This window comes from Ictidomys tridecemlineatus, chromosome 8 (genome assembly GCF_052094955.1).
Source record: "Ictidomys tridecemlineatus isolate mIctTri1 chromosome 8, mIctTri1.hap1, whole genome shotgun sequence".
In the NCBI taxonomy this organism is placed as follows: domain Eukaryota; kingdom Metazoa; phylum Chordata; class Mammalia; order Rodentia; family Sciuridae; genus Ictidomys; species Ictidomys tridecemlineatus.
Window position 1 is genome coordinate 134,162,275 of NC_135484.1, and position 25,649 is coordinate 134,187,923.

The 25,649-nt window shown below is 39.5% G+C and overlaps 1 protein-coding gene across 2 annotated transcripts in view; it reads right to left on the reverse strand.

Moving 5' to 3' along the window:
* Gmds (GDP-mannose 4,6-dehydratase) overlaps positions 1-25,325 on the reverse strand; it is a 615,427-nt gene extending 590,102 nt beyond the window's left edge. Inside the window, exon 1 of one of the 2 annotated variants that reach the window (XM_005335160.4) lies at positions 24,966-25,315. In XM_005335160.4, coding sequence (XP_005335217.1) covers positions 24,966-25,067 — 102 coding nt within the window. In that variant the 5' untranslated portion in view covers positions 25,068-25,315. Of the gene's footprint in view, positions 1-24,965 lie in introns of both variants that reach the window. The other variant, XM_040282195.2, reaches the window with a different exon arrangement.
* Between the last annotated feature and the right edge of the window lie 324 nt (positions 25,326-25,649).

Below are 25,649 nucleotides of genomic sequence, written 5' to 3' on the forward strand. Positions count from 1 at the left end.
CCCTCAAGGCCACAGAACTCAGAAGGCAGAAAGGAAATTTGAACTCAAGAAACTTTGCTAATGAGGACACTTTACAGTCGCATAGAGCAAACTGCTCTCCAACTTGTACTTTCTCCTGCTCCTACACCACAGCTCTCTCTGAGGTTTATTCTGGTGGGTCCTATGCCACTGTGTACAAATGACGAATTGTTTGCTAACCCTTAAATTTTGCAGTGTGCATTTGGATTAGAGTGTTTGCTATAGACCAACACTGTCTATCAATATCACAGTAGCAAAAAAGTAGAAAAGAACCTGTTATTTGCTAGGAAGCTAGGAATCAGAAAGGAATGAATGCAAAATCTAAATCAGAGTGGAAAAATTAATTTTTCAAGGGCGAAAGACAAATGAGTCAGAAAAGTATTAGCTTTCACTTGGTCCATAACCAACATATATTAATATGGCTCTTTCCATAACTATTGAAATAAGATTCCATTGTTTGTTCCAAGAAATCTCCTGAGACATGATGACCACCCACAAGCAATCATCAGGGAGTACAAGAGCTGCCATTACAGCTCTCCTGCTACCGAAGGCATATGAACTCCATCCCAGGATGATAAACTGCTTCCACTCCAACCCCTGAAGTCCTTACCTGAAGAAGGGGAAAGAGAGTGGGGGGAGAAAAGTAAAAAATAGTGGAGAGGAATAAGACAAATAGGAGGAGGAGAAAACAAAACAATTGTGTAAGAGATATGATGTTTCTTAGATAAAGACCAACACCAAGTCAGGTTAGCAGTGAAGATCTGATCCTATGCTTTTTTTACTAGTTTTTCAACACGTCACCATAACTACACAATATAAGACTTTCAGGAGCAGAAAATCGGCACAGAAATCCAAATAAACGCATCCTGTATCCAGGAGAGAAGGCTTCCTCTCCAAGCCATCTATGGGCCATCATTTCACCCTGACCTGAGTACTATGTATCTCATTACCTATAGGTGACTGGTTCCTGGACCCTCCACAGATACCAAAATCTGTGGATACTCAAGTCCTTTATATAAAATGGCATAGTATTCACATAGAACTTACACATGTCCACTTGTATACCTTAAATCATCTCTAGATTACTAATGATAACTAACACAAGGTAAATGTTATGTCAATAGCTGTTTTACTATATTGGAGTAAGGAAAAAAGTCTGCATGTGTTCAGAACAGATACAATATTTTTCTATTTCTTTTTCTTTTTGTGGGGCGTGGGGGGGAGAACGTTGCTAGGGATTGACCCCAGGGCCTCACATACGCTAGGCAAGCCCTCTACCACTGAGCTACATCCTCAGTGAAATTTTTTAATTTATTAATATTTTTGTTCCACAGCTGGTTAAATCTAGATGTAAGATTAATAGAGAAGGCAAACTGTATTTGATTTTGTTCAGAACTGGCCTTGGATGCAGAATCCTGATTCTTAGGTAAAATAAGGTAAATTATTATTCTAAATATAAATAAAATTATTTCTGGAAATAATATAAAATTATTTCTTGGGTAGAAATAATATAAAATTCATAAAGTTGGGAGTCTCCTCTATAGTAGAATCACAGAATACAGTTCATAAATTTTGAAAGAATTTGTCAGATCTGTAGATTTGTAAAATCATGATTGAATTTAAGAGTCATATTTAGCTTATGGTAAGTATTCATAAAAATAAAATCACAACTAAATTTTGTCATATAATTAAATTTAATCAATCAAAAACATAATCAATCTAGATAATAAAGTGCTTTCACAGAGTATATCATTTATAAAACTTAAATGAGAAATATACCACAGTGATATTCCCAACAACAAAGGCATCATAACCTCCCTATCAGACTAAGCAGAAATGGAATATGAATAAATGGAAATGCAATAATCAAGCAACATTACAGAAAAATGTTTAGAAGTGTTTGCATATGTCAAAGACTAATGAACTGTGATTCTATTTGTGTTTATTGTCCTGAATTACATCATCTTAAAATAATATAAGATTAAAATAACTAACATTTGCACTAAAATATAGGAGCAAATGTCTTTGATAATTTTAATAAGAGGTCAAGCAGGTTACCTGACAAAAAGTCTCCAGGTGGGGAATATTCCTCACCCCTGAAACCCCAAATGCATTCAGTACACTGTAATTCCTGTTATACTTCAGTACCTCCCAACTTCCAAAGAAAGATCCCAGACCCACTATACAAGATACATATCCAATTCTAGGACAGTGGTTGTTCCTTCTTAGCTGCAAAAGGTGACTTTTCTTTGAAAAGAATTGAAATTGAAGGTAAAATATCTCCCCTCCCCCCCACACACACACACCTTTGGGATGAGCTCCAAATCTAGAAAACCAGTTGGTACTGGTAAGAATTTCAGCAATTATTAGGTAGTGAATGGGAGAAATGCCAGCTCAATAGGACATACCCAAGATGGAACTGGACAGAGCAGATGAAACCAGCACTTAAGACTGAAGCTGAAGGACAGGGCTGGGCAGCACAGGGTTTCCTTGAGGCTCTAGAATGAAAGGCTGTACCCCTTGGGCCACATGGGCTGAATCTAAGAGACCACACAAGTGAGAAGAAAACAGGGTCACGCCAGGCATGATGGCCCTTGCTTGTAGTCCCAGAAACTCAAGAGGCTGAAGCAGCAGGATGGCAAATTCAAAGACAGCTTCAACAACTTAGCAAGGCCTTCATAAACTTAGTGAGGCCCTGAGCAACTTAGCAAGATCTTGTCTCAAAATACAAAAAAAAAAAAAAAAAAAATACAAAAAGAAAATTTAAAAGACTGGGGATGTTGTAGCTTAATAGTAGAGTGACACTGGGTTTAATCTTCTCCAGTATTAAAAAAAAAAAAAAAGGAAAAAAGGGAGGAAGAGAGGAAAGAAGGAAGGAAGGAAAGAAGCAAGCAAGCAAGCAAGTAAGGAAGGCCAAAACCCTCCTGGAACACACACATGCCCAGAATTTGGGACTGCCATCCAAATACAGGCTCTCCCATCTGCTTCTACCTTCACAGTTTGTGCAGCATTCCCAGGCAACATGGGAAACAGACACATGCCTGTACTCAGTGAAACTAAGACATAGCTGTGTAAACCCCTTTCAGCTCACAGCCCAGACCTGTGCATGACCCACAGTGTGAAGTATATGGTAAAGGGAAAGCAAGCAGTTGCTTAGACCTCCCTTTTGGTGCTGAACCAGGACAAAATGTACCATTCTTCAAAACAAAGGTACAATTCACCTTTAGCAATTTTTCCTAAAGAAACAAGAATGGCAGATACCTGCCTGGGCCTGCTTGGCTTTACTTGGAAATAAGCAGCACAGCTTGTCAATGCAACTGTCACTCAGGATTAAATGTTTAGGACATCCCATCACTGATCTAAAAGGACTCATTCACAGAGGCAAATGAAAACTAAAGACCCAACATGACCTTTCTGTGCTTCTCAGCACTTCTGGAGCCTTTGACCTATCTTTCTTCCCTCCTCTCCCTTTTTAACCCCTCCCTTTTCCTTCACTGTCACTCTAACTCTTCTACACCTCCACCTTTTAAATGTCCTGCCTTGTGATGAACTCATTTTTTTAAACAGGCAAAACAGCTTTTAAGAGAAAGAAACCACATTACTGGAGAGTAAATCAAGAAAGCAGCCCTTCACAGTCACCATGGTGCTCATGCTTCAACCTAAGTTGAATGGGATTTTGAACTGGTAGTACTAACTAATCAAAGGAGGGTGCTTTAACAAATCCTTCCAAAAATACACTTGAAAATGAGTTTTTTAAACTTGTGCCCATTTCTTCACAGGAAACATTAGTTGAACACAAACTTAGTTTCTGAAGCACATATTTAGAGTAACACTTACAATGGTTTTGCTGCATAGAATGCTTTTTCGGTTCCAACAGGGCTGTGAAGCTCCCTTAATTAGCCCCCAACACCCTCTGTTAATTACTTCATCACATGGGTTCCAGGTCAGATATCAGAGGAACAAGGTGAAACAAGGTACCAGTAAACAAAGTGAGAATGGAAAGGGAAGGCCTGGATGTGGGCAGCAACAGAACCAGAGGCTTCAAATGGGAGGTAAGGGGAAGGAGGACAGACACAGCAAGAGTCCATGAGGCAGATTTCCAATGGGGAGAGGAAGTCCAGAGACTACCTCCTCACTACCTCCTCCCACCAACCCCTGCAGGGCTCCACTGCAGGAGAAGAGTCAACAGCCAATCAGGTGTCTGAAGGTAGGGCATAGCCAACATCCAGTCTGGTGCACTGGAAAAACCAAAGTGGTAAGATAATGGTATTCCCTTTTCCTAAATGCCATTGTGCAAGGCCCTTTCTTACTTCCTGGTAAGATAAGGTTTTATCATTTCCTGGTACAGACAAGGGGGGGTACAGGGAGATTTAAAAGTTTGCTCACAGCACCCAGTAAGTATTGAGGTCAGGAATCAAACTCGTGTTCATCTGGCTCTCCTCTGCCCTTGTTTCTTTTGGGAACAGATTTCTCTCAATTCTATGATAAGGATTCAGATACCAGAAATGGGTATATACTCATCATTCCTCACACACAAAAAAAGATCTGCCTATTAAAACAATCCTACTACAATTAAACAGAAAACAAAAACCATCAAGTTAAATAGATAACCTTTCAAAGCATGGCCTGGTTGTTCGGCCTGAGGAGGACTAACGTGCAATCCAGTAGTTCTGCAGGTCCTTCTACCTCATAAACCTCAAGGCGCATACCTTCCTAGAGCAGCCTTGGCCCAAGATATTCCAGAAACAATGTGCTACGTCTTCCATGACAGTCATCAGACACTTTGAAGACCCTTCTGCAGAACCAACAGTTGGCTTCCTCTTCAGAGTTCCACAAGTGGATTAACTCCTGAAATCTCACTCAAACCCAAACATTAAATGTTATCCAAATTCAACAATGTCCTACTAAATTCTAGGTTCTATTGTACATGCCATAAATTTTAACTTTAAAAAACTAAAGAAAAAAATAGATGCCTTTATCTTCTCTATGTGTTTATATCCATTTGCTGAAATGTATACTTAAAGAGAAAAAAAAAATCAGAGTCCATAAAAGTTAAATGATCTGTGCTCTTCAGACAGCTCAACAGTAATTTCAGGTTTCCTGGACCCAACCCTAAGTTGTGCACTATACAGTGAACCTTCTATTTCTAGGTGGGCTCCCAAACATTTGCCTGGACTAGATAAAAGAACTTTTTAAAGATATTCCCTTGTTTTTCGCAAACTTTCCTTAACAGTCTGGCAATAGTATAAACTTTTGATTATGCCAACATGTTCAACACCTGTAAAGATTAAAAGACAAAACAATACAAAGAAAATACTGCATATTTTGAAATAATTCAAAACTTCCTAAACTAGTCAGAATAGCAAAATGGATAAGAGGTAAAATTTCAAATTTATTATAATCTATGAAATAGTAGAAAGATAAAAATAGAAGGATTTCAATACATTCAATACTTATTCCATTCCTATTTCAAAATTTATATTTAAAGATAGAAAGGTAAGCCAGATATGGTGACACATATCTGTAATCCAAGGTTGGGAGGCTAAGATAAGAGGATTGCAAGTTTGAGGCCAGCCTCCAAAATTTAGCAAGACCCAGTCTCAAAATAAAAGTTAAAGATTGGGGGGTGGGAGAGCATCTGAGGTATAGGTCAGTGGAAAAGTGCTTAAAAGATAAAAAGATAACTTGGTCACTGTTCTTTATTCTTAGATCATGTCCTTAGATTTTAGTGTGTAAAATGATTTTTTTAATGAAATGACTGTGATAGCCGATAATAATTTGTTCTACTTAAGGATTTTACTTTCATATCAAGGCCCTGGGTTTCAATACTTAGTAACACACACACACACACACACACACACACACACACACAGCACATAGCAGACAAACATTGCAAAAAAAAAAAAAAAAAACATGCAATATCACTTTACCTCAAAACAACCCCCAATACCCCAAATCCTTTCCATCCATCTTGAGAAATTCACCCAATACATTTAACACTGTCCCCCTATAAATCCCTGCTCCACTACCATATACCCAGGGTTGATCAACTCAGAAAACTAACTGGATGTCCAAGTCAACATCATAAAAGCAAATAAGAAAGAGTACCTAGTCAAAACTATGAGATCTCTCACCACCCAAAAGAACCCAAAAATTTGGTTTCAGTTTCAAGTTAAAACTGAAACAACACAACAATGATTTGAATATTCCTTCCAAGCACACTAGAGACTGGGGACAGCTGCAGAAACAGAGCTGAAAGGACTCAAAGGGCATGTCTGACTCTACCAGCTTGGATGGAATGATATGTGAGGCATGAAAACTGCCTAAGGAGTCTGTCCAACATAGTAAAGAAAGTCAAAAATGAAATCTCAACCAACCAACTAACTAATATTTCCCAAGTACCTTTTATGGTGCTCAATATCAAATGGGTACCAGGAAGGACAGCACTCTTTCAGACAGCCCTGCTATTCAACACTTAGTCCCCACTCTAGATCATGTATATATATGAGGGCATGTGTCCTATCTTGGAGTCAAAAAAAATGTCACCACAAATTTAAGACAAGATGCCTATTCCCAAGAAATTCATTTTGAGTTCTGAGAATCAGCCAAGTGAATTTTTTTAAATAGTACTCAATAGTGGTTCTCAAATATAATCTATGGACTAATGCCAATACATGACACATTTTTAAAACATTCTTTAGAAAAATGAGAAAAAAAAAACGAGAGACTAAAGTAGTTCACATAGTTAAGATAACTTAGTCACTGTTCTTTATTCTGAGATCATGTCCTTCTTAGATTTTAGTGTGTAAAATGATTTTTTAATGAAATGACGGTGATAGCAAATAATAATTTGTTCTACTTAAGGATTTTACTTTCATATCAAATCTCTGTGATCCAATTGCTATTCCTTTCTTTGTTCTATTGAAGACCACCAAATAACTTCTTGGTGGCCAAAATCAAAAGGCCTTTTTCCAGTCCTAAATTTTTCCTGAACTCCCTTGAAATATTCACAATACTAAGTCCTCTTATTCAAAATTATGTCCTAATTCTACTATGGGTATATATACCAAAAATAAAAATAAAAACGGGTATTCAAACAGATCTTTGTATATGAGTGTTCACTATAGCATTTTTCACATAAGTTCAAAGATAGAAACAATCCAAATTTTCATCAACAGATAACTGAATGAACAAAATGTAACATATCCATATAATGGAATATTATTCAGTCATAGAAAAGAAGGAAGTTTTATTGCATGCTACAATACAGATGAACCTTGAAAACATTATTTCTATGATTTGAATATGGCATGTTCCCACCAGAACTCATGCTGAGGCTTGATTCCACAATGTGGCGGGGTTAGGAGGTAGGGCCTAGTGAATAGTGTTGATGACGGTGACAGAGCCCTCATGAATAGATCAATGCCATCTTGTGGGAAGTGAGTTCTCCCTTTTATGGGACTAAATTAATTAACATAAGAACATGCTATTATAACAGGAGTTTAGGGTTGGGCGTAGCTCAGTGATAAAGCATTTGCCCTAGCATGTTCAAGGCTAGGATTCAATCCCCAGCACCGCAAAAACTAATACAGAATATAGCCAGATATGGTAGCACATGCCTATAATCCCAGCAACTCAGGAGGCTGAGACAGGAGGATATCAAGTTCAAAGCCAGCCTCAGCACCTTAAAGAGACCCTAAACAACTTAGTGAGACCCTGGGATGTTGCTCAGTGGTTAAACACCCCTGATTCAATGCATGGTACCAAAGAAAAAGAATTACAGAATATAAAAGGAGCTGAGTTTCTTCATTGATCTGTTGCTTCCTTCTTCACTGGCCACATGATCTCTCATATGACTGCACCTAATTCCCTTCCACTTTCCACCATGAGTTGAATCAGTAGCACAGGGCCCTGAACAGATTTCAGTCAACTGATCCAAGACTTTCCAGACTCCAAAACTAGAAGCCAAAATAAAGCTTTTTTATCTATAAATTACCCAGCCTAAGGTGTTCTGTCACTGAAAGAGAAAACTGAAAATTATGCTAGTTAAAAGGAGTCAGGCACAAAAGGTCATATATTGTATGATCCATTTATATGAAATATCCAGAATAGGAAAATTCATGTAGACTGAATACAGATTGTTGGCTGCCAGGGGTTGGAGAGTAACTGCTTAATAAGTACGAGGTTGCATTTTAGGATGATAAAAAATACTCTGGAACTAGATAGAGGTAATGGTTGCACAACATCATGAAGACACTAAATGTCACTAACAGTTAATTTTGTTATGTGTATTTTGCCACCAAAACAACAGAATTGTTATGTGTATTTTGCCACCAAAACATCCCTCAGATTCCATGATATTACTCAGTACTCTGTTCTCTCTCTCTCTCAACTCCTCACTAACTTCCTTCTTTTTTAACCTGCAATGAAAACATCTCCAAATCACCTGTATTCCTTCTGCCCCAGATTCTCCCATTTGGAGATAGCATCTACTTCTGTTGCAACCCAAGTACCATCCTGGGAAGACAGCTCTACAGCAAGGTTTGGCGAACTATTTCAGTAGCAGGTCAGGTGATAAATACTTCAGGTTTTGCAAGACATACACCATCCCTGTTGTGGCTACTCAACACTATATGAAAGCAGTCAGAAATAAAATAATAATTAAACAAACAGGTGTAGCCATGCTCCAGTACAACTTAATTTACAAAAACAGGTGGCAGCTAGATTTGACACATGGATTATAGTTTGTCAATCCCGTTCCAAAGTATGATATGTTGCACACTTACATTCCAAGTTCTTTTTATGTGCAGTATATTTCCTTTGTAATTTTTATAGCAGAGATATTAACACTAGATGTCATTCAATAAATATGTATTAAGAGCCTGCCATATTCTGAGCACTGTACTAGGAACATGGAATAAAATATAGTCCTTGCGGACACTGACAAACTCAATATAACCAACAACTGCCATGGAAACAAATACAAAAATAAAGGAAAAAACCCTCCTTTTCCCTTTGTTTCCCTAATTCCAGAATCCAGTCATTTTGATTCTCCTCTTTTGATTCTCCTCTCACAATCTTTCTTATTCCTTCCTATCTATTAGGTGAGGCCCCAATTATCTAGATAAAGAATTCATTCACTGGGGATATAGCTCAATGATACAGTATTTGCCTAAATGTGTGAAGTCCTGGTTCAATTGCCAGTCTCTCTCTTTCTCTCTCTCTCTCTCTCTCTCTCTCTCTCTCTCTCTCTCTCTCTCTCTCTCTCTCTCTCTCACACACACACACACACACACACACACACAAACACCCACACACATGCGCACAAAGTAAAATGAGACAATGCATTCCATTAGTTCAAAAAGCAGATTCTCTTTATAAGATTCGCATATTTTCAGGTTATAGTCCAATGATAACATCAAAATTCATGATAATCAAAACAAGACCTTAAAATTTAAGAAAATCTGAAAAAGCCCAAGTTTCTTTTTTTTTAACTTTGAGTTCAGGGCCTGTTAGCATGCAGTAGACATGACAAACATTCTCAAAAATGATATCAGTTATCTCAAAATGAAGCTAGGATGGTTAAGGTATGATTCTAAAAGAAAGCAAGAGAAACCTTTTAAAATAATAAAAGAAACTTACGGTCACTCAGTGAATAAATTAAAAACAAATAACAGCTTGTATTTATACATGGGCCACATGAGGAAGGGAAAGTTCCTACTGGGATGGAATCATCCAACAAGGGTCACACTCCTGGAAGCATGGAAGAGCACTCTTCTGTAATGGGGTTCTTCACACCAGCTGAGACTAATATATCAGATTAAAATTAATGAATATTCCATCAAGGGCAAGCCTATCAAACTACCCATTCTCATACAAACAGCTAACTACAGCAATTCCCTTTTATCCATTCCACATGAAGCACTTACCTAACATGCACAAAGCCCTGGGATCAATGCCTGGCACCACCAAAGGGGGACTACACTAAGCATCTGAGTACAGATCTTACCATTCTGTTCTTCAAGCAAAAAGAAAATGAAGATACAAAGTGAAGCTCAAACACCCCACAGAGATACACAGAGAAATATGAGAGAAAATATTCTGGGTTGTCAAACTAGTGAATTTCAGTAACAGAGCAAACAGTGTGGGGAGGCAACAGCTCTCTCCAGATTCTACATAACTTGTAAACAAATATACTGACAGGTTTTTCAGGACTATTTTTTCAAGAACATCCATAATGTTGTCAAACTTTAAGATAGAGACATGTCTCTTTCTGGAGAAGAGAGAACATTTGTATCCTATCCAGAATAATAAAGATATTATGTCTTTCTCAAGGCAAAGGCTAGCAGACTCTAAAAGATCTAAAAGATCCGCCTTTCCCAGCCAGGCTTTATGGTGCATGTCTCTACAGCTACATCAGGTGGAAGTATCACTTGGGCCCAGAAATTCAAAACCAGCCTGAGCAATGTAGTAAGCCCCCCCCCACTCTCTCTCTCTCTCTCTCTCTCTCACACACACATACACACACACACACACACACACACACACACACACACACACACAGGTGTTCCTAATCTCACATTTCCTCCTCTACCCCTGGGCCTTGGATGGTGGAACAAGGGGCAATCAAGAGAATGCTATGCAAACAGAACTGCTGCAAACATTAAGTTAATGCTACATACTGTGTTGTGACTGATAAAATCTTGTGTCTGTGACCCACAAGCTTGTGTCTTCTGCCATCATTCATAAAACTGATGGGGGTTAACTTGTTAGACTGCAAATAGTGGGAACTGCAGGATGACCGCAATCATTGGCCAATAGGGTTCCCCCTGTCTTTCTCCTTGATTAGGTATATTCAAACACAAACATACTTCAGATTTGCATTTTAACCTATGAATGTCTCACAACCCCAATTATGTTTTGAGAGATTCCACTCGAAGCTACAATAAGTATGCTTATTTTTATCAACAATGACTGCTGAAGTATGAAGATTCCTCAGAAAACTTGGAATGGAACCACCATTTGACCCAGTTATCCCATTCCTCAGTATATAACCAAAGGACTTAAAATCAACACACCACAGTGACACAGCCACATCAATTTTTAGAGCAGCTCAACTCACAACAGCTAAGCTATGGAACCAGCCACAGTGCCCTTCAACAGATGAAGGGATAAAGAAAATGTGGTATATGTACACAATAGAATACTATTCAGCCACAAAGAAAAATGAAATTCTAGCATTTGCCAGTAAATGAATGGACCTGGAGAATATCATGCTAAGTGGCATAAGCCAATCCCAAAGAACCAAAGGCCAAATATTCTCTCTGATATGCAGATGCTAACAAAACAATAAAGCAAGGTGAGAGGATAGAAGTTCACTAGATTAGACAAAGGGGAATAGAATAAAGGGAAGAGAGGCGGGATGGGAATAAAAAAGACAATATAAAGAATCAGACATAACTTTCCTTTGTTTATCTATGAATATACAACCAGTGAAACTCCACATCATGTACAACCACAAGAATGGGATCCAAATTAGAATAAATTATATCCATGTATTCTGACATATTATCCATGTATGTATAATATGTCAGAATACACTCTACTGTCATGTATATCTAAAAAGAATAAAATAAACTAATTTTTAAAAATTGACCACTGAAAAGTACTACCAGTGCCTACATATTTCTGTACAATTCCAACTCATCATTTTTAAAGAACTCATACAAATACAGTTTAAAAAAGGAATATAAAAACCTAATTTCTGTTGTGAATGATTATATAAACAGAGTGCCCTTCTAAGAAACATAGAAAACTATGTTTTAATTTCAAAAGGCTACTAATAGGGCAAACAAGTGGCTTCTTCACTCCTCATTTGGTAACATGTTTCTGTTAAACACAACCAGGTAATTCATTTCACATGATAATCAAGCCCAATGCTTAATCATAATATATATACAATATTACAAAGTTTTGGTACTACATTTCCCAAATGTAATTGTGACTATTAAAAAAATACTCAGTATAAATGCCTTTATTTTTCATTTTGATGAAGTTTAAAAAAAATGAAGATCTAAGAAAGGATTACCCTAAAATTTACATTTTAATTTTTTTAAAAGGCAAAATATGAACAGCCTGAAAATAAAAATGGAGGTAAACACCTTTCAGTGAAGAAAGTAACTCTCCATAAAATCATCTAACCTTAATTCTACATAACTCAGTTGATATAATTGAGCACCAAAACAAAACCCTAGAAAGCAGAGTCATTTCAGTGAGTGGATTTATAAAACAGGTGGGTTAGTACTTAAGGCCAGGACTAAGTTTGGTACACTGGTGCCCCAATGCCATGAACGATTACTGATAATGGGCTCCCTGTCCTACAGAACTGTCTTCCAAGTACGCTTCCCGCACTCTCATGTATGTATTAAGGATATAAAGGAATGGTTAGTGCAACTGAGCACCTTGCTTCCTTTTCATCAGGGAATGGGAAATTCCCAAAATTCCTCAAGAAAAGAAAAGGATGACAAGCTAAAAGTTGGAGGGATCTTGGACATGGATGCAGCATTACAATAAAAATAAGTGAGAGTAGAGCATGTCTATAATCCTAGCAGCTCTGGAGGCTAAAGCATGAGAATCATGAGTTCAAAGCTAACTGCAGCAACTTAGCAAGGCTCTATGCAACTCAGTGAGACCCTGTCTAAATAAAACACAAAAAAAGGGCTGGGGATGTGGCTCAGTGGTTAAGTGTTCCCTGGGTTCAATCTCAAGTACCAAAAAAGAAGGGAGGGAGGGAGGGAGACAGGCAGGCAGGCAGGCTGAAATTCCTGAAAGTAACCTGGTTAACTTTAATCACAAAACTAAAGGGAAATTGTTACTTTTGATATCAGATAAGTGGAGTCACAGAAAGTTTTGGGGGAAGGGGAAGAAGACTGATTACAACAGAACAGCAGGAATACGTTTAGGACATTCCCACTCCACAGAGTCATCTCTGACTTTTGACACTGTCCAGGTTCTGTGTTCTCTCACCTACATTCCAAGCACATATTTTAAACAGTTTATAGATTATTTGAAATTGGATGTCATGCTCTCACCTCAAACTCAAGAGGAACAAATTAATTCACTATCATTTCCAGAAAATTGGTTTATCTTCCCAGTGGCTGCGTTTCAAGCCATGGTAATACCATCTAGCCAGCCTCTAACTTGGGATCTCCAACTCTTCCCTGTCTCACATTTCCTATATTTAACAATTCTCTTTCCTTCACAACCACTTCCACCTCATGTCCTTGTAATTATGAGAGCTGGTCTTACCTCCTCCATTCTTTTACTACTCAAGTTCATTCTGCATACTGTACCCTAAAACCCATTCCCAAACACATCTCCATCCTTCTGTCATTCCTCCCCATCCTGAGAACTTATTATACATAATAAATAATGACATCTATCATTTCATAAGCAGTATTCTACTGGGCACTGTGAGAGATATCATCATAACCATCATCAATTTGTGAGTATAGCTAACCCCATTTTAAAGCAGAGGATATAAAGGCTCAAGAAGACTAAGTAGCTTGTCTAAGAACACTCAGTAAGTAGCAGAATGTCTTTAATACATTCATTTTATTTATTTATTTATTTGTTTGTTTATTTATTTTTAATTTTTGGTAACAGGGATTGAACCCAGGGGTACTTAACAATCAACCCACATCCTCAGCCATTTCTTATATTTTATTAGAGACAGAGTCTTGCTTAATTGCTTAAGGTCTCACTAAGTTGCTGAGGTTGGACGTGAACTCATGATCCTCTTGCCTCAGCCCTCTGAATCGCTGGGATTACAGGTGTGCATCACTGAGCCTGACTAACAAACTCATTTTTGAAAGTAGGATTTGAGCTCAGTTTCAGTCTAAGCCAAAGCTAAGTTCTATTTATCACAAATGTCTCTGATACCACACTGTATATCATCATGTCCAAGCCTCAATCTGGTTTTCATGATTCACTGGGAAAAAAAAATCTATCAGTCGACCTGCCCTCTAAATTATGTCATCACAAGAAGATGCTTCAACAAATCATCAAATGCTTCTTTACTTCTTCAAATTCTTGGTCTATGTCTCATCTGTGTATTCATAAATGTATCTGATTAAATAATTGGAAAGGCCTCCAACTACAATAAATGCTCATGACAGAAAATATAGCCTGTAAGACAGGAAAATAAGATTAAAAACATCTTTAACCAACCTTCACTTAATACAAGACTAAGCAAAAGATTTCAATGTCTAGTAGAAGAATAAAGCAGCATACAGGTAGTTCCTAAGCAGCTCAACTTCCCACTCAAAAAAAAAAAAGTTTACAGCTGGTGCAATGGCATAAGCCTGTAGTGCCAACTACTCTGTTTTGGAGAGTGAGACTGGGAGGATCACTTGAGCTCAAGACCAGCATAAAAGGCTAAACACAGTGATATGCCATCTCCTTGAAAAAAGAATTTTAAAAACCAACTTCATGACGTGATGAAGATTTAGGCCTACATTTTCCTCTATTAGGCACAGGATCTCTGATCCTAGGTTCCTGATTCACTTTGAGTTGAGTTTTGTGCATGGTGAGAGATAAGGGTTTATTTCATTTTGCTACATAAGGATTTCCAGTTCTCCCAGCACCATTTGTTGAAGAGGCTATCTCTGTCCACTGTATGGTTTTGGTGTCTTTGTCTAGTATGAGATATTTATGTGGTTTTTATCTCTATGTCTTCTATTCTGTACCATTGATCTACATGTTTATTTTGGTATCAATACCATGCCATTTTTGTTACTTTATCTTTGTAGTATACTTTAAAGTCTGGTAGACTGAGATGGACATCATTACCCTAGGTACATGTATGATTGCACATATGGTGTGATGCTGCATAGTGTACAACCAAAGAAATGAAAAGTTGTGCCGCAATTGTGTACAGTGAATCAAAATGCATTCTGCTGTCACATATACTTAATTATAATTAATTAATTAAAAAAACTTCACAACCAACTCTTTTAACTACATGACATTTTTAACCAGAAAATTATACAGTTAGAGATGCTCAATTAATTTGTTGAGCTAATAATATTTTAGAACATTTATAATGCTTTAATTCATGAATTATCATAATAGCAATATAATTACCTACCTAATTGCTTATCCCCCCACCAGATAATCATGTCTTTGAAGACAGAAATCATGTCTGTCTTGTTCACTCACTGCTACATCTCTAGCACTTAACCAGCATACAACACAAATATTTGCTGGAATTAATAAAACTCTACTATATAAATCCTAAGTTCAAAATATAAATGTTTATATATCTTCAATATTTCTACCAAAAATAATAACAACAGAAATTTTTAAAATCCAGTGTCAAAAAAAAAAAAGCCAAAAAATCCACACCTTATTCATCTGGTATGTCCTATGAAGGTAAACAGTTCAGATTTTTCACTCTAACCTTATTAACAAATTCTTATGTGAATTCTTAGTTGACACACTTAAATGTCTAAATTCTTAGTTGACACACTTAAAAGTCTAAATTCTAAACAGTTCACTGGTTTAACTTTTTGGTGGGGATGTGGGGTAGGGGTGGTACCAGGGATTGAACTCAGGGCACTCGACCACTGAGCCAAATCCCAGCCCTATTTTGTATTTAATTTAGAGACAGGGTCTCAATGAGCTGCTTACTACCTCACTTTTGATGAGGCTGGCTTTGAACTTGAGATCCTCCTGCCTCAACCTCCCAAGCCATGAGGATTATAGGCATGCACCACCACCCCTGGCTAGTTTAATTTTTTTTAATTCTCTCATTGGCCATTATCTTTTAAACTGATATTAAATGACTGAACTACTTAAATGTAAAGATATGTATCTAAATTTTTGTTTTACACATAGTGATGGTTTGGCATGCAAGCCTTTAGACTAGGAACAGACCTTAGAAATCTCAGGTAACCTTTCCTGTTAAAGAGTTACAAAACCTATTCATAAAGAGGTTAAAGCTATTCTCTGTTTTTTTTTTTTTTTTTTGGCAGGAAGTGGGAGTTACTGGGGATTGAGCCCATGGATTCTCTACAACTCAGCCATTTCTCCGGCCCTTTTAATTTTTTTATTTTGAGACAGGGTCCTGCTAAGTTGTTTAGGGCCTAACTAAATTGCTGAGGTTGGCCTTGAATTTGTGCTCCTCCTGCCTCAGCCAACCAAGTCATTGAAATTTCAGGCATGCATGACAGTGCCCAGCAACACTATACAATTAATTGGGAGTAAAACCCAACCTCTGAGTCCCAGGACAGAAATTTTTCTCAGGACAGAGAGCTCTCGATTAATTACATTTGATATAAAGACCTGAAAGCCTTCCCACCACATAACAGTCCTTGATCAAAGCAGGACTGTACTCAAGACATCCCTCTCATCTCCAATTATGCCAAACCTTTCATCACAGCACAGCAAATCCGAGAAAGGAAGATTTAGAGTGAAAGTCACTGCCCGCAATCCTCTTATATGAAAAGATAAGACCTGATCTACTTTGCAAATTCATTCTGTAAGACACACCGGACAGCAAATCTTCTGGCCTCCCAGTACTTCATAGCCTTATGGTTGATTCCAAATACTATGGAACTTTCCCCTCCTAGCTAATGAATGCTCCATGCAAAGCAACACTTCATAGTAATACCTCCCACATTCAACTTCCTTTTCTAAAGTTCAATAATTTTTATATTATCTTATGAACACTTACTGTAAAGGAAGGACCATTCTAATAACAGGGCAAAGGTTCCTACTATGTAGCAAACTTACTTCCTGTTTGGCATGAATTACTCTTCCAAGCTGGCAAAAAAAGATAAGTAACTTACCAAAAGCCATAAGCCTGAAGGTTGTTAAGCAGTTATTCAAACCCAAGTTGGTCTAGAAACACAACTCATTTTCCTCCACTCCACTCCATGACAGAGTTCTGATCTTCAGGGAGTCAGCAAAATTAATAGTCTTCAACATGTACCCTCCAAAAAATTAGCTAAAGATCTAACCCAAATAGCTTTGTAATAAGTAACCAGACTTATTCCAATAAAAAAAATGGGGAGGGCATATAACTTAGAATTAATACAGTCTTATTTCATTACCTTAATCTACCTTTGTACAACTGCAAAAAGACTCTTGAAATGCTTTGTTTCTTAAATCTGAGGTAACATTCAGTTACTTCTCCTCAGAATTTATTTGTTGGTATGAATTCCAGACCTAATAGGAAATAAAATCACTGAGAGTTATATTTGAAATCTGACTCTGCAAATGACAACTCAGACACCTCAAGTGCCCTCTAGGCCATAGCCTTAACCTCTCTATTCCTTGAAGATGGTAAGAAAACCACCTACACGAGAGTTCTGTTACTTCAACAAGTAACAGACTTTGAACCAAATGGAAAGTCTCTAAACAATGCCTGGCACAAAGTAAATGCTCAATACATGTTAATTATCATAATCATATCTATCCTCATCACCACCACCAGTAGTACATCAATGTAATTGATGTATTTTATACTTTGTTCACTGTTAAACCCCAGTGCTTGAAACATAATTTGCACTCAGACATTTGTTGAATGAATTAATTGTAATTATTAATACTTCTATTACTAAGCACAGGATAATCTGCCCCAAATATGACATCCTCTAGAGGAAAATATAAATTAAGCAGAGAGGACAGAGGTGGGGAGAATAAAAAGCCCTAAATTGATGCTCAGAAATTTAAGAGAGGAAATAAATAAAGAACCATAACTCAAGTACAATGCTTAATAGAAGAGATAAAAGAGGAGGCTATCCTCAAGTCAAGGGAGCATCTCTTCAGACAAAAGCACCCGGGGTGGGGGTGGGGTTGTTAGATAAAAAAAGCTCTTAGCTTTTTTCAGGACAAAAGTGTTTCAGGTTGCAGCCACAATGGTTGGCACGTGCCTATAATCCCAGACTAAGGCAGGAGGACCACAAATTTGAGGCCAGCCTCAGCCTCAAACTAATTCCTGTTGATATGAATTAGTAAGACCCTGTCTCAAAATTTAAAAAAAAAAGAAAAAAGAAAAAAAAAACTGGGGACGTGGCGGTGGGTCCAATTCCCAGCATATGAGAGAGAAAGAGAGAGAGCGCACACGCGAGAGCGCTCACATGTAAGCGAGCATGTTTCAGGCTTAGATAAGATTCTCCGTTCAAGATAAGGTACAAAATTCTAAAAAGGGGGAATCTTGCATTTCACAAGGAAAATCCAATCAGGAGCTTGAAATCACAAGTCCCACTCCACAGAAAGAGAAAGCACCCACAGAGATGGAGTAGCTTACCTCAGGGCACAGGCAGCACCATATGTGGGGATTCTAACACTCACATCAGTATGTAGGTGGGAACAGGGTCACTGAGAACACTCTGCAGTAGCCTCATGACCAAGCACCTACTTCTCTCACCACACTGCATACTTGTACCTTCCACATGCTCTCAGGACTCACAGGCAGGCTCTCTATGTACAACACTCATCAAGATGGTCCACCCATAAGGTATACCCAAAGCACCCAACTTCCACTGAGGATCACCTGAATTTGGCTACTGGCTCTTGAACCACTTGCCAGAAGAAGCAGAGGTTTATGGACAGGGAAAAGCACTTTACTATCACCATTTTCATCTCTTTACCTGTAAGAACACTCAAAGTACTGAAAAAAATTCCTAAAGCTTCACTAGACCTCCATAAACTAGCCCTCAACCTCCCTGGTTCACCCTTATTCCAGACTTCTAGGACATACCAGCCAATCATGTTAACATCACTCAATGAGATGGTAGAGCACTTCTCAAATATATAGTTGCATTTAAAAACAACATATTTCTGGAGAAAGCAAATTTCTAGTTTGTCCACAAACGGACCAACAGAGCTAGTCTGACTTGACACTTGAGATCCTGAGGAAAAGCTAACATATGTAGGTCCTCAGGCAAGATAAAAGCTCACCAAGCCCTGGTTTCCTCAATACAATGTAACATGGACAGTAAAAACAAGCACCACCTGAAGTGACCTGAGACAATTTATGCAAAGTATGTGGCACCCAGTTATCATTACATAAACATCAGTAACATTTTTTCTTTACCCACCTTTAAGTTACCCATGAAAAAAAATTTTTTAAATTTTTCTTTCTTTTTTCTTTCTTTCCTTTTTTTTTGCTAAGTACTAGGATTGAATCCAGGGACACCCAGAAAACCTAGCTAACTGTAAACATTTTGCCTCATCTCTTATGCCTGGTTCTTTCCATGGAAGTACAGCCAAATAATACAGTTTGGCTAAACATGAAGTAATCATTTTTGTCTAATAAACTTTCAAGGAAAATCTGTTTCAAAAATTAAGCAAGAGCTGGGGATATGACTTAGTGGTACAGCATTTGCCTAGCATACACAAGGCCCTGCGTTCAATCCTAGAACTCCCAAAAAATGATAAAAAGCAAAGGACAGGCAAATTGAAGATTCTTTAACTCAAAGAAAGCCCCTCAACATCACAAGGACAAATAAGAGTCTTTTAGACCATCAAAATATCATGTTAGGAACTAATAAAACACATTCTCAATTTCAGCCTTAGAATCCTGAGGCCAAACATGGAGATATATAGCACTGGGTCTTCCCAGGTTATGAGTTGACAAGCTAGCACTCAAATAATTTTTGAGGCATGGAGGCAAACTACCAGGTAAAATTATACATGATCTTGAATATACAGTCCACCATGCGACCAGCGCACTGGTTTCATTAAAGAGGTTCTTGGCATAAAAGTTAGCTAGTGAGATCGAAATAAAACACACAGACTCAGTTACCTTTTTCTATGACCAGGTCCGAGACGGCTCCCCTCTCTGGTTCCCTCCTCAAACCACCCGGTAGGGCAGCAAGGATTACTCAGGGCTAGCAGGAGGGAGAGAGAGGGAGAGAGAGGGAGAGGGTGAGGGAGAGGGAGAGGGAGAGGGAGAGAGAGAGGGAGAGAGGGAGAGAGGGAGGGGGGGGAGAGGGGGGAGAGAGAGAGAGAGAGAGAGAGAGAGAGAGAGAGAGAGAGAGAGAGAGCACGCCAGGGAGTGGCCTTTTTATTGGGGAACAAGAAATTCAGGGGAGAATTCCATCCAATGAAGGTTGAGCCCCACCCCCCACTCCAAAGGCAGGATTGGTCAGTGGTCAGTCACACCCCCACAGGGACGGGCTCTCTCATCAGGAGAGGGCCAGGAAAGCTCCGACAAAGTTAGCCAGAGCGCCTCAGACCCAAACCAGGAGTTGCCCAGTCACGTGTGAGAATGGCTCTCCACAATACAGCAAAAAAAAAAAAAAAAAAAAAAAGTTGTTTTTGTCTTTTTTTTTTGTTTGTTTTCCAGTTTTGGGGGGGCTAAATACTAGGACTGAGTCCAAAGACACTACACCACTGAGCTCTATCCCCAGCCCATATTTTTATTTTGAGACACAGTCTCACTAAGTTGCTGAAGCTGGCCTTGAACTTGGCAATCCTCCCTCAATCTCCCCAGGATCTGGGGCCCAGCCTTGTGGTGACTAGTAAATCTTAAGTGTTCTAAAGAAGGTTGTCTATAGTTAACCTCTTTCTTTAGTCCCAATAGTTTTATTAATCTTCCTATGTAGATTAAATACTAAAGATTTCCAATTAAATACTGTTAAGTATCTCAATCCTTTCAAACTATATTTTGTTAATATAAAGTGTTAAATGTTAAAGTTAACATAAAGTTAGTTTTCCCTTGAATATTGAAATAGATTCTAAAATATTTATTCAGATGTTCATTTGTTATTAAACTTTACAGAACACTGTAATATCTATTTTACTAATGTATCCAGTCTTTCATTCCAATTTATGTGGCATGTTGTTCTGAGCCTTCTGAGTAAAAGTTAAATCCCTGTGAGATATGTACTAATAGTACTAATAGGCTACCTATCTACTTTGACTGGATGACCAGAAAGCTCAAAGCTGAATTTTATGTTCAACTGTCTACAGCTATCCTTGGCCCTCGATTTTGATACAATACTTCTTCTATCTTTCTATTTTCTTTATCACAGGCTCCTAGTTCTCATTTTGGAGGGTTTTGTCTTTGAGGTGCTGGGATTGAACCCAGAATCTCATGCACACTAAGTATGTGCTCTACAACTGAGCTTCAACCCCAGCCCCTCAATTCATTTTTAAGGATGAGTCCCATGATATGTGTTTTATTGAAACCACCTCAAAATCTTTTGTGGAAGCCGAGGATGGGGGTATAGCTTAGTGGTAGAGCATGTGCTTATGTACAAGGTCATGGGTTTGATACCCAGCACCAAAAAGAAGAAAAAATATTTCAGAAAGTTATATAAACAATTCTTCTATATTACTATTCCTCTTGTTATTACTAACAAGGATGGAAGCAGCAATGGAAAACTGTCTCCAAAACTCCCTTCTCTATACAGTGCATGTGCAATTTACCCAGAACAGTCTCTTTAGTTTCTAGTATTCAAAAACTCCTAAAGTTGGATGAAATACTCATTTGGGTCCTAACATTGAATGAAATACTCATTTGGGTCCTAACATTTTTGTGCAATATTAATTTTTTTGTGTTCACTGTTTTTGTGTACGTTGTCTTAAGCTCTTCAAAGACTATGAGATGCTGGTAGGAAGAGAATTTATCTTACACATCTTTTTATTCTAAGCAGCATCAAAACAAGCCTTTTACACTGCAGATGCGCATTAAAGATATATCCTATTTATGGAAAAAGTAAGTCAATTTTCTTAAAAATCCACTAGGTAAAGCCATGTGGGAGGCAATAGGCTGAAAGTAAAATTTCTATCTTAACACAGTTTACAAACTCAAAGAATGAAGATATGTAAATTATCTATACAATCAATAGGGATTGCATATATGTAAATACAAAGAAAGTTCCTGGAGTGGCTGCATTTGGCAGGATTAGTCTGAGAACACTGAGGCTTTTAGTCAAGCTAAAAGGAATAAGATCTGTCCATTCAGCCACAAATAATGACTCCAAAGAGGTACAAGGCAATAGTACTCAAAGAACAGCAAGAACATTTCTATGCACAGTAAGTAAAGAACAGCAAACATCATTAGACAATGAAGGTGAGCTTTGGGGATGGCTGGCAGAGAGCCTGGAGGCAGCAATGGAAAACTAGAGCCTGGGCTTATTTAAAGATGATTTAATAAGGTACACTTTTTGGAAAAGGATTCACTACTGTGACAAGAATAGATCAGAGTGGAAAACCAGAATAAAAAACCTGAGCATACATGCTAGAGGTATATAGCAGATAAGACAAATACCCTGGGACAACCCATTTAAGCTCAGTGGTACATTTCAGTGACTGAGTGTCAGAATACAAGCACTTAAATCGGAGCCTTTTCAGAAAATCTTTCAATTAATCAATCAACACCCAATCTCACTCTCTCTCTCTCAATTAATGTGTCTGAGACAGTATAACAAAATGTCTCGGAGAAACTGCCCTGGAGTCTGACTCCTAGGTTAAGACTTCAGCTCTGACACTCATTAGGTGTGTGACCTCAAGCAATCTTACTTATCCAAGTGTAAAACAGGGAGACAAGTTATACCTGCCTCTTAGAGATATATAAAATGCCTAGCAGAGTGAGTAGCACAAGAAGTTCTCAGCCAATACTATTAAGAAAATGTTCAGTAAGGTATGAACCCCTTGCATTCATGTCACAGTCCTCCAGGGACACTTGATGCTCAGGTTGGGAGTCATTTTCCTAGAAAATAAATAAAAAGCATAGAAGAGTAATAAATTCCATCAGCAAGTATTTATGTGGCAGCTCCAGGACTCAGCACTGCGCTAAGTGCAACAACAGGAAGTCAATGCAACGCTAAGCAAGCAAGAAGACAATGCTGAGGGCAGACATTGGAGGGAACTGAGGAAAGGACACTGGGGCAGAGAACAGGAGACTGACAGAGAAGAAGGGTTTTTTCTTGTTTTGTTTTGTTTTGTTTGTTACTGGGGATTGAACTCAGGAGAGCTTTAACACTAAGTCACATCCTCAGCTTCTTATTTTTTTATTTTCAGACAGTGTATCAGTAAGTTGCTTAAAGTCTTTTATTGAGGCTATCCTCAAACTTATCCTCCTGCCTCAACCACCTGAGTGGCTGGGATTACAGGTATGTGCCAAAGAGCCTGGCAAGTGTCTAAAGCTGGAAATGAGTCAAAAAATTCTAGTTAGGGTATGTTGAGCATGGTGCTTCAGGAAACACTCCTTCACACACACATACCTCTGGTGGCAGCCTGCAGGACAAAGTAGAGTGATGGGCCACTTTCCTAGCCACTCAGTACCAGTCAAGTGACGACTCTCAAATGTTTAAATAATGTTCCATTTCTAACCTGCACTGACTGACTACTAGTCACTTAAATTGGTATAAGCAATACACATAGCACATTAATATCTTTACCAATTTCTCAACAATTCTAAAAAGATTGCTACTTTCAAGAGATCATGTAAATTTAGCTAAAAGTTGAGCTCTGAAGCTAGTCTGAGTTTTTGGAAAAAAGGAATCATCTGTAGAAAGGTCTCCAGTATTACAAGAGAAAGGACAGGGCTGCAGGGATAGATCAGGGGTAGAACATGCATACAAAGTCCTTGGTTTCATAACCAAAATATAGAGAATGAGACAGTAAGTAGGCCCTGACCTGTCTTACTGCCTGATTTTATGGGATTTCTACCTCAACTTCAGATCCTTCTCCTAAGGACCTCTCTTACCAGTTTTGAAACACTTGTTTTAATTACTTTACACAAAACAAGATGCACAAATAACTAGAAATTAACCAGGATACAGAAGCTGAAATTGTCCAATATTCTGAGGCTGTGTATCTGACCAGTTTCAATTTCTCCTTCTCTAATGTTAGGGAGCTTTGAAAGTAACTTCACTCCAAATAGACACTTTCCAACTGGCTGACCTCAGGCAAATCAAACTCCTAAACCTCAATTTCCACATCTACAAGGTGGGAATAATAGGGAGTTCATTGTGAGAACCAGTGAGTTATTATTAGTCATGTAACTGGAATATAAAGAGCACAATATGTATAAGCTATTATTATCATCTTTTACATCTTCCTTATTTAAGCATTATATTAGTCACCCCCCTACCGGAAGCTATCCAGGGACACAGAATATCCCATTTTTTCTATAGGAATACATGAATATGACTATTTCATCACCCTTGAAGCTTGATAAGACACAGTGGTCTGCTCCACCTGTTGCAATACCTCTAGGAAATGACTGTCACAAACTAGGCACTCTCAGCCTGCAACATAAGGTCCCAACATTCAGGACAGCTCCACCTGATTACCCCACTGAAGGAATTCATTTCTTTGGAAATAAAGGCTAGCATTAGTTTGGGACTTGTCCGTGAGAAACCTGCAAAATGTGATCATGAATCTCAGAAGTTCGTGTGATTTTAAAAGTTTTTGTGAGTTCTCCCCTTACCCAGATATTTCCTAGTATGTGACTCTACAGCACTACTTTCTTTTCTATCTGGAAATCTGGTCAGCGGGTACCAAGAGAGCAAGGCACCCCCTTCTCTGCTTCCCAGGCATTAGAGTTAAGTAGGATTGGTTCTTTCCCCTCCTTGGGCACCAAGATCTGCCAAGAACGAAATTCCAATTGCACCCTCAGGACTGGAGATACAAGCACGGCGGTCACCAGGTGGGCGAGGGTAATCCTGCCCAGGTATGAAGATCACACCCCGTGCGGAACACAAGCTCATAACCCCCAGAGGAAGATCAGAAGTCTAGGAGACATTTCATACGCTCCACATGCAACACACTCCCCGCGGCGCATTGCTGTCCCACCTCCCGGCAGCAGACACCTTCCGGGACGCCCAGAAGGCTGTTCCTGGAGACGCAGGCAGCCCGGAGCCGAGGGAGCGCACGCACACGTGCCTGGCAGCCCCAGGCCCGCTCGCCCCCGCCTCCGCACTCACCTGGCCGGTGATGCCAGTGATGAGCGCCACCTTCCTGAACTTGCCCATCTCGCCGTCCCCGGAACCCCGGGGGCTAGGGCAGCGTGCCGGGGCGTGTGCCATGTCGCCGCGGACAGGCGGGCGTGCGGCCCAGGGCGGGAAGGGCGGAGCAGAGCAGAGCTCGGGCGGCAGCGCCGGCTAGGATGTTGGGGGTGTGCCGTGCGCAAGCTGCCTCGTCGGGCTGCAGGCTGAGGGAGAGCGCACCGCGCTGCCGGCCGCCACAGTCTGACAGGGGCGCGCGGGAGGCTGGGCGGGGAGGGACAGGGGCGGGCCTAGGCGGGCCCGGCGGCGGGGCTGCGGCCTGGCGGGCGCCGCGTCATCCGCGTCAGCCCGCTACGCTGCCGCGGCGCCTGCGGCAAGCCACGCCTCTCGCCGGCGGCCGCGCGGGAGGGGCGGGGCTTGTCGCCACCTCCTCGGGTAAGAGCAAGGCCGCGGAACGTCGCCGCCTCGCCAGCGGCGGGGCAGCGGGAGGAGGGCCTGGCCACCGGCGGCCTGGGCTCTGTCCCTGCGTGCTCTCTTCCCCTCCCGAATCTCCCAGGAATCCTGATGTCACCCGAGGATGCTGGGAGGAACTATGAGCGACCTTTCCGTTAGAAAAAAAGCCCTCAATTCCACATCCAAGCGACCCAGGTTCGGGGTTGTTGA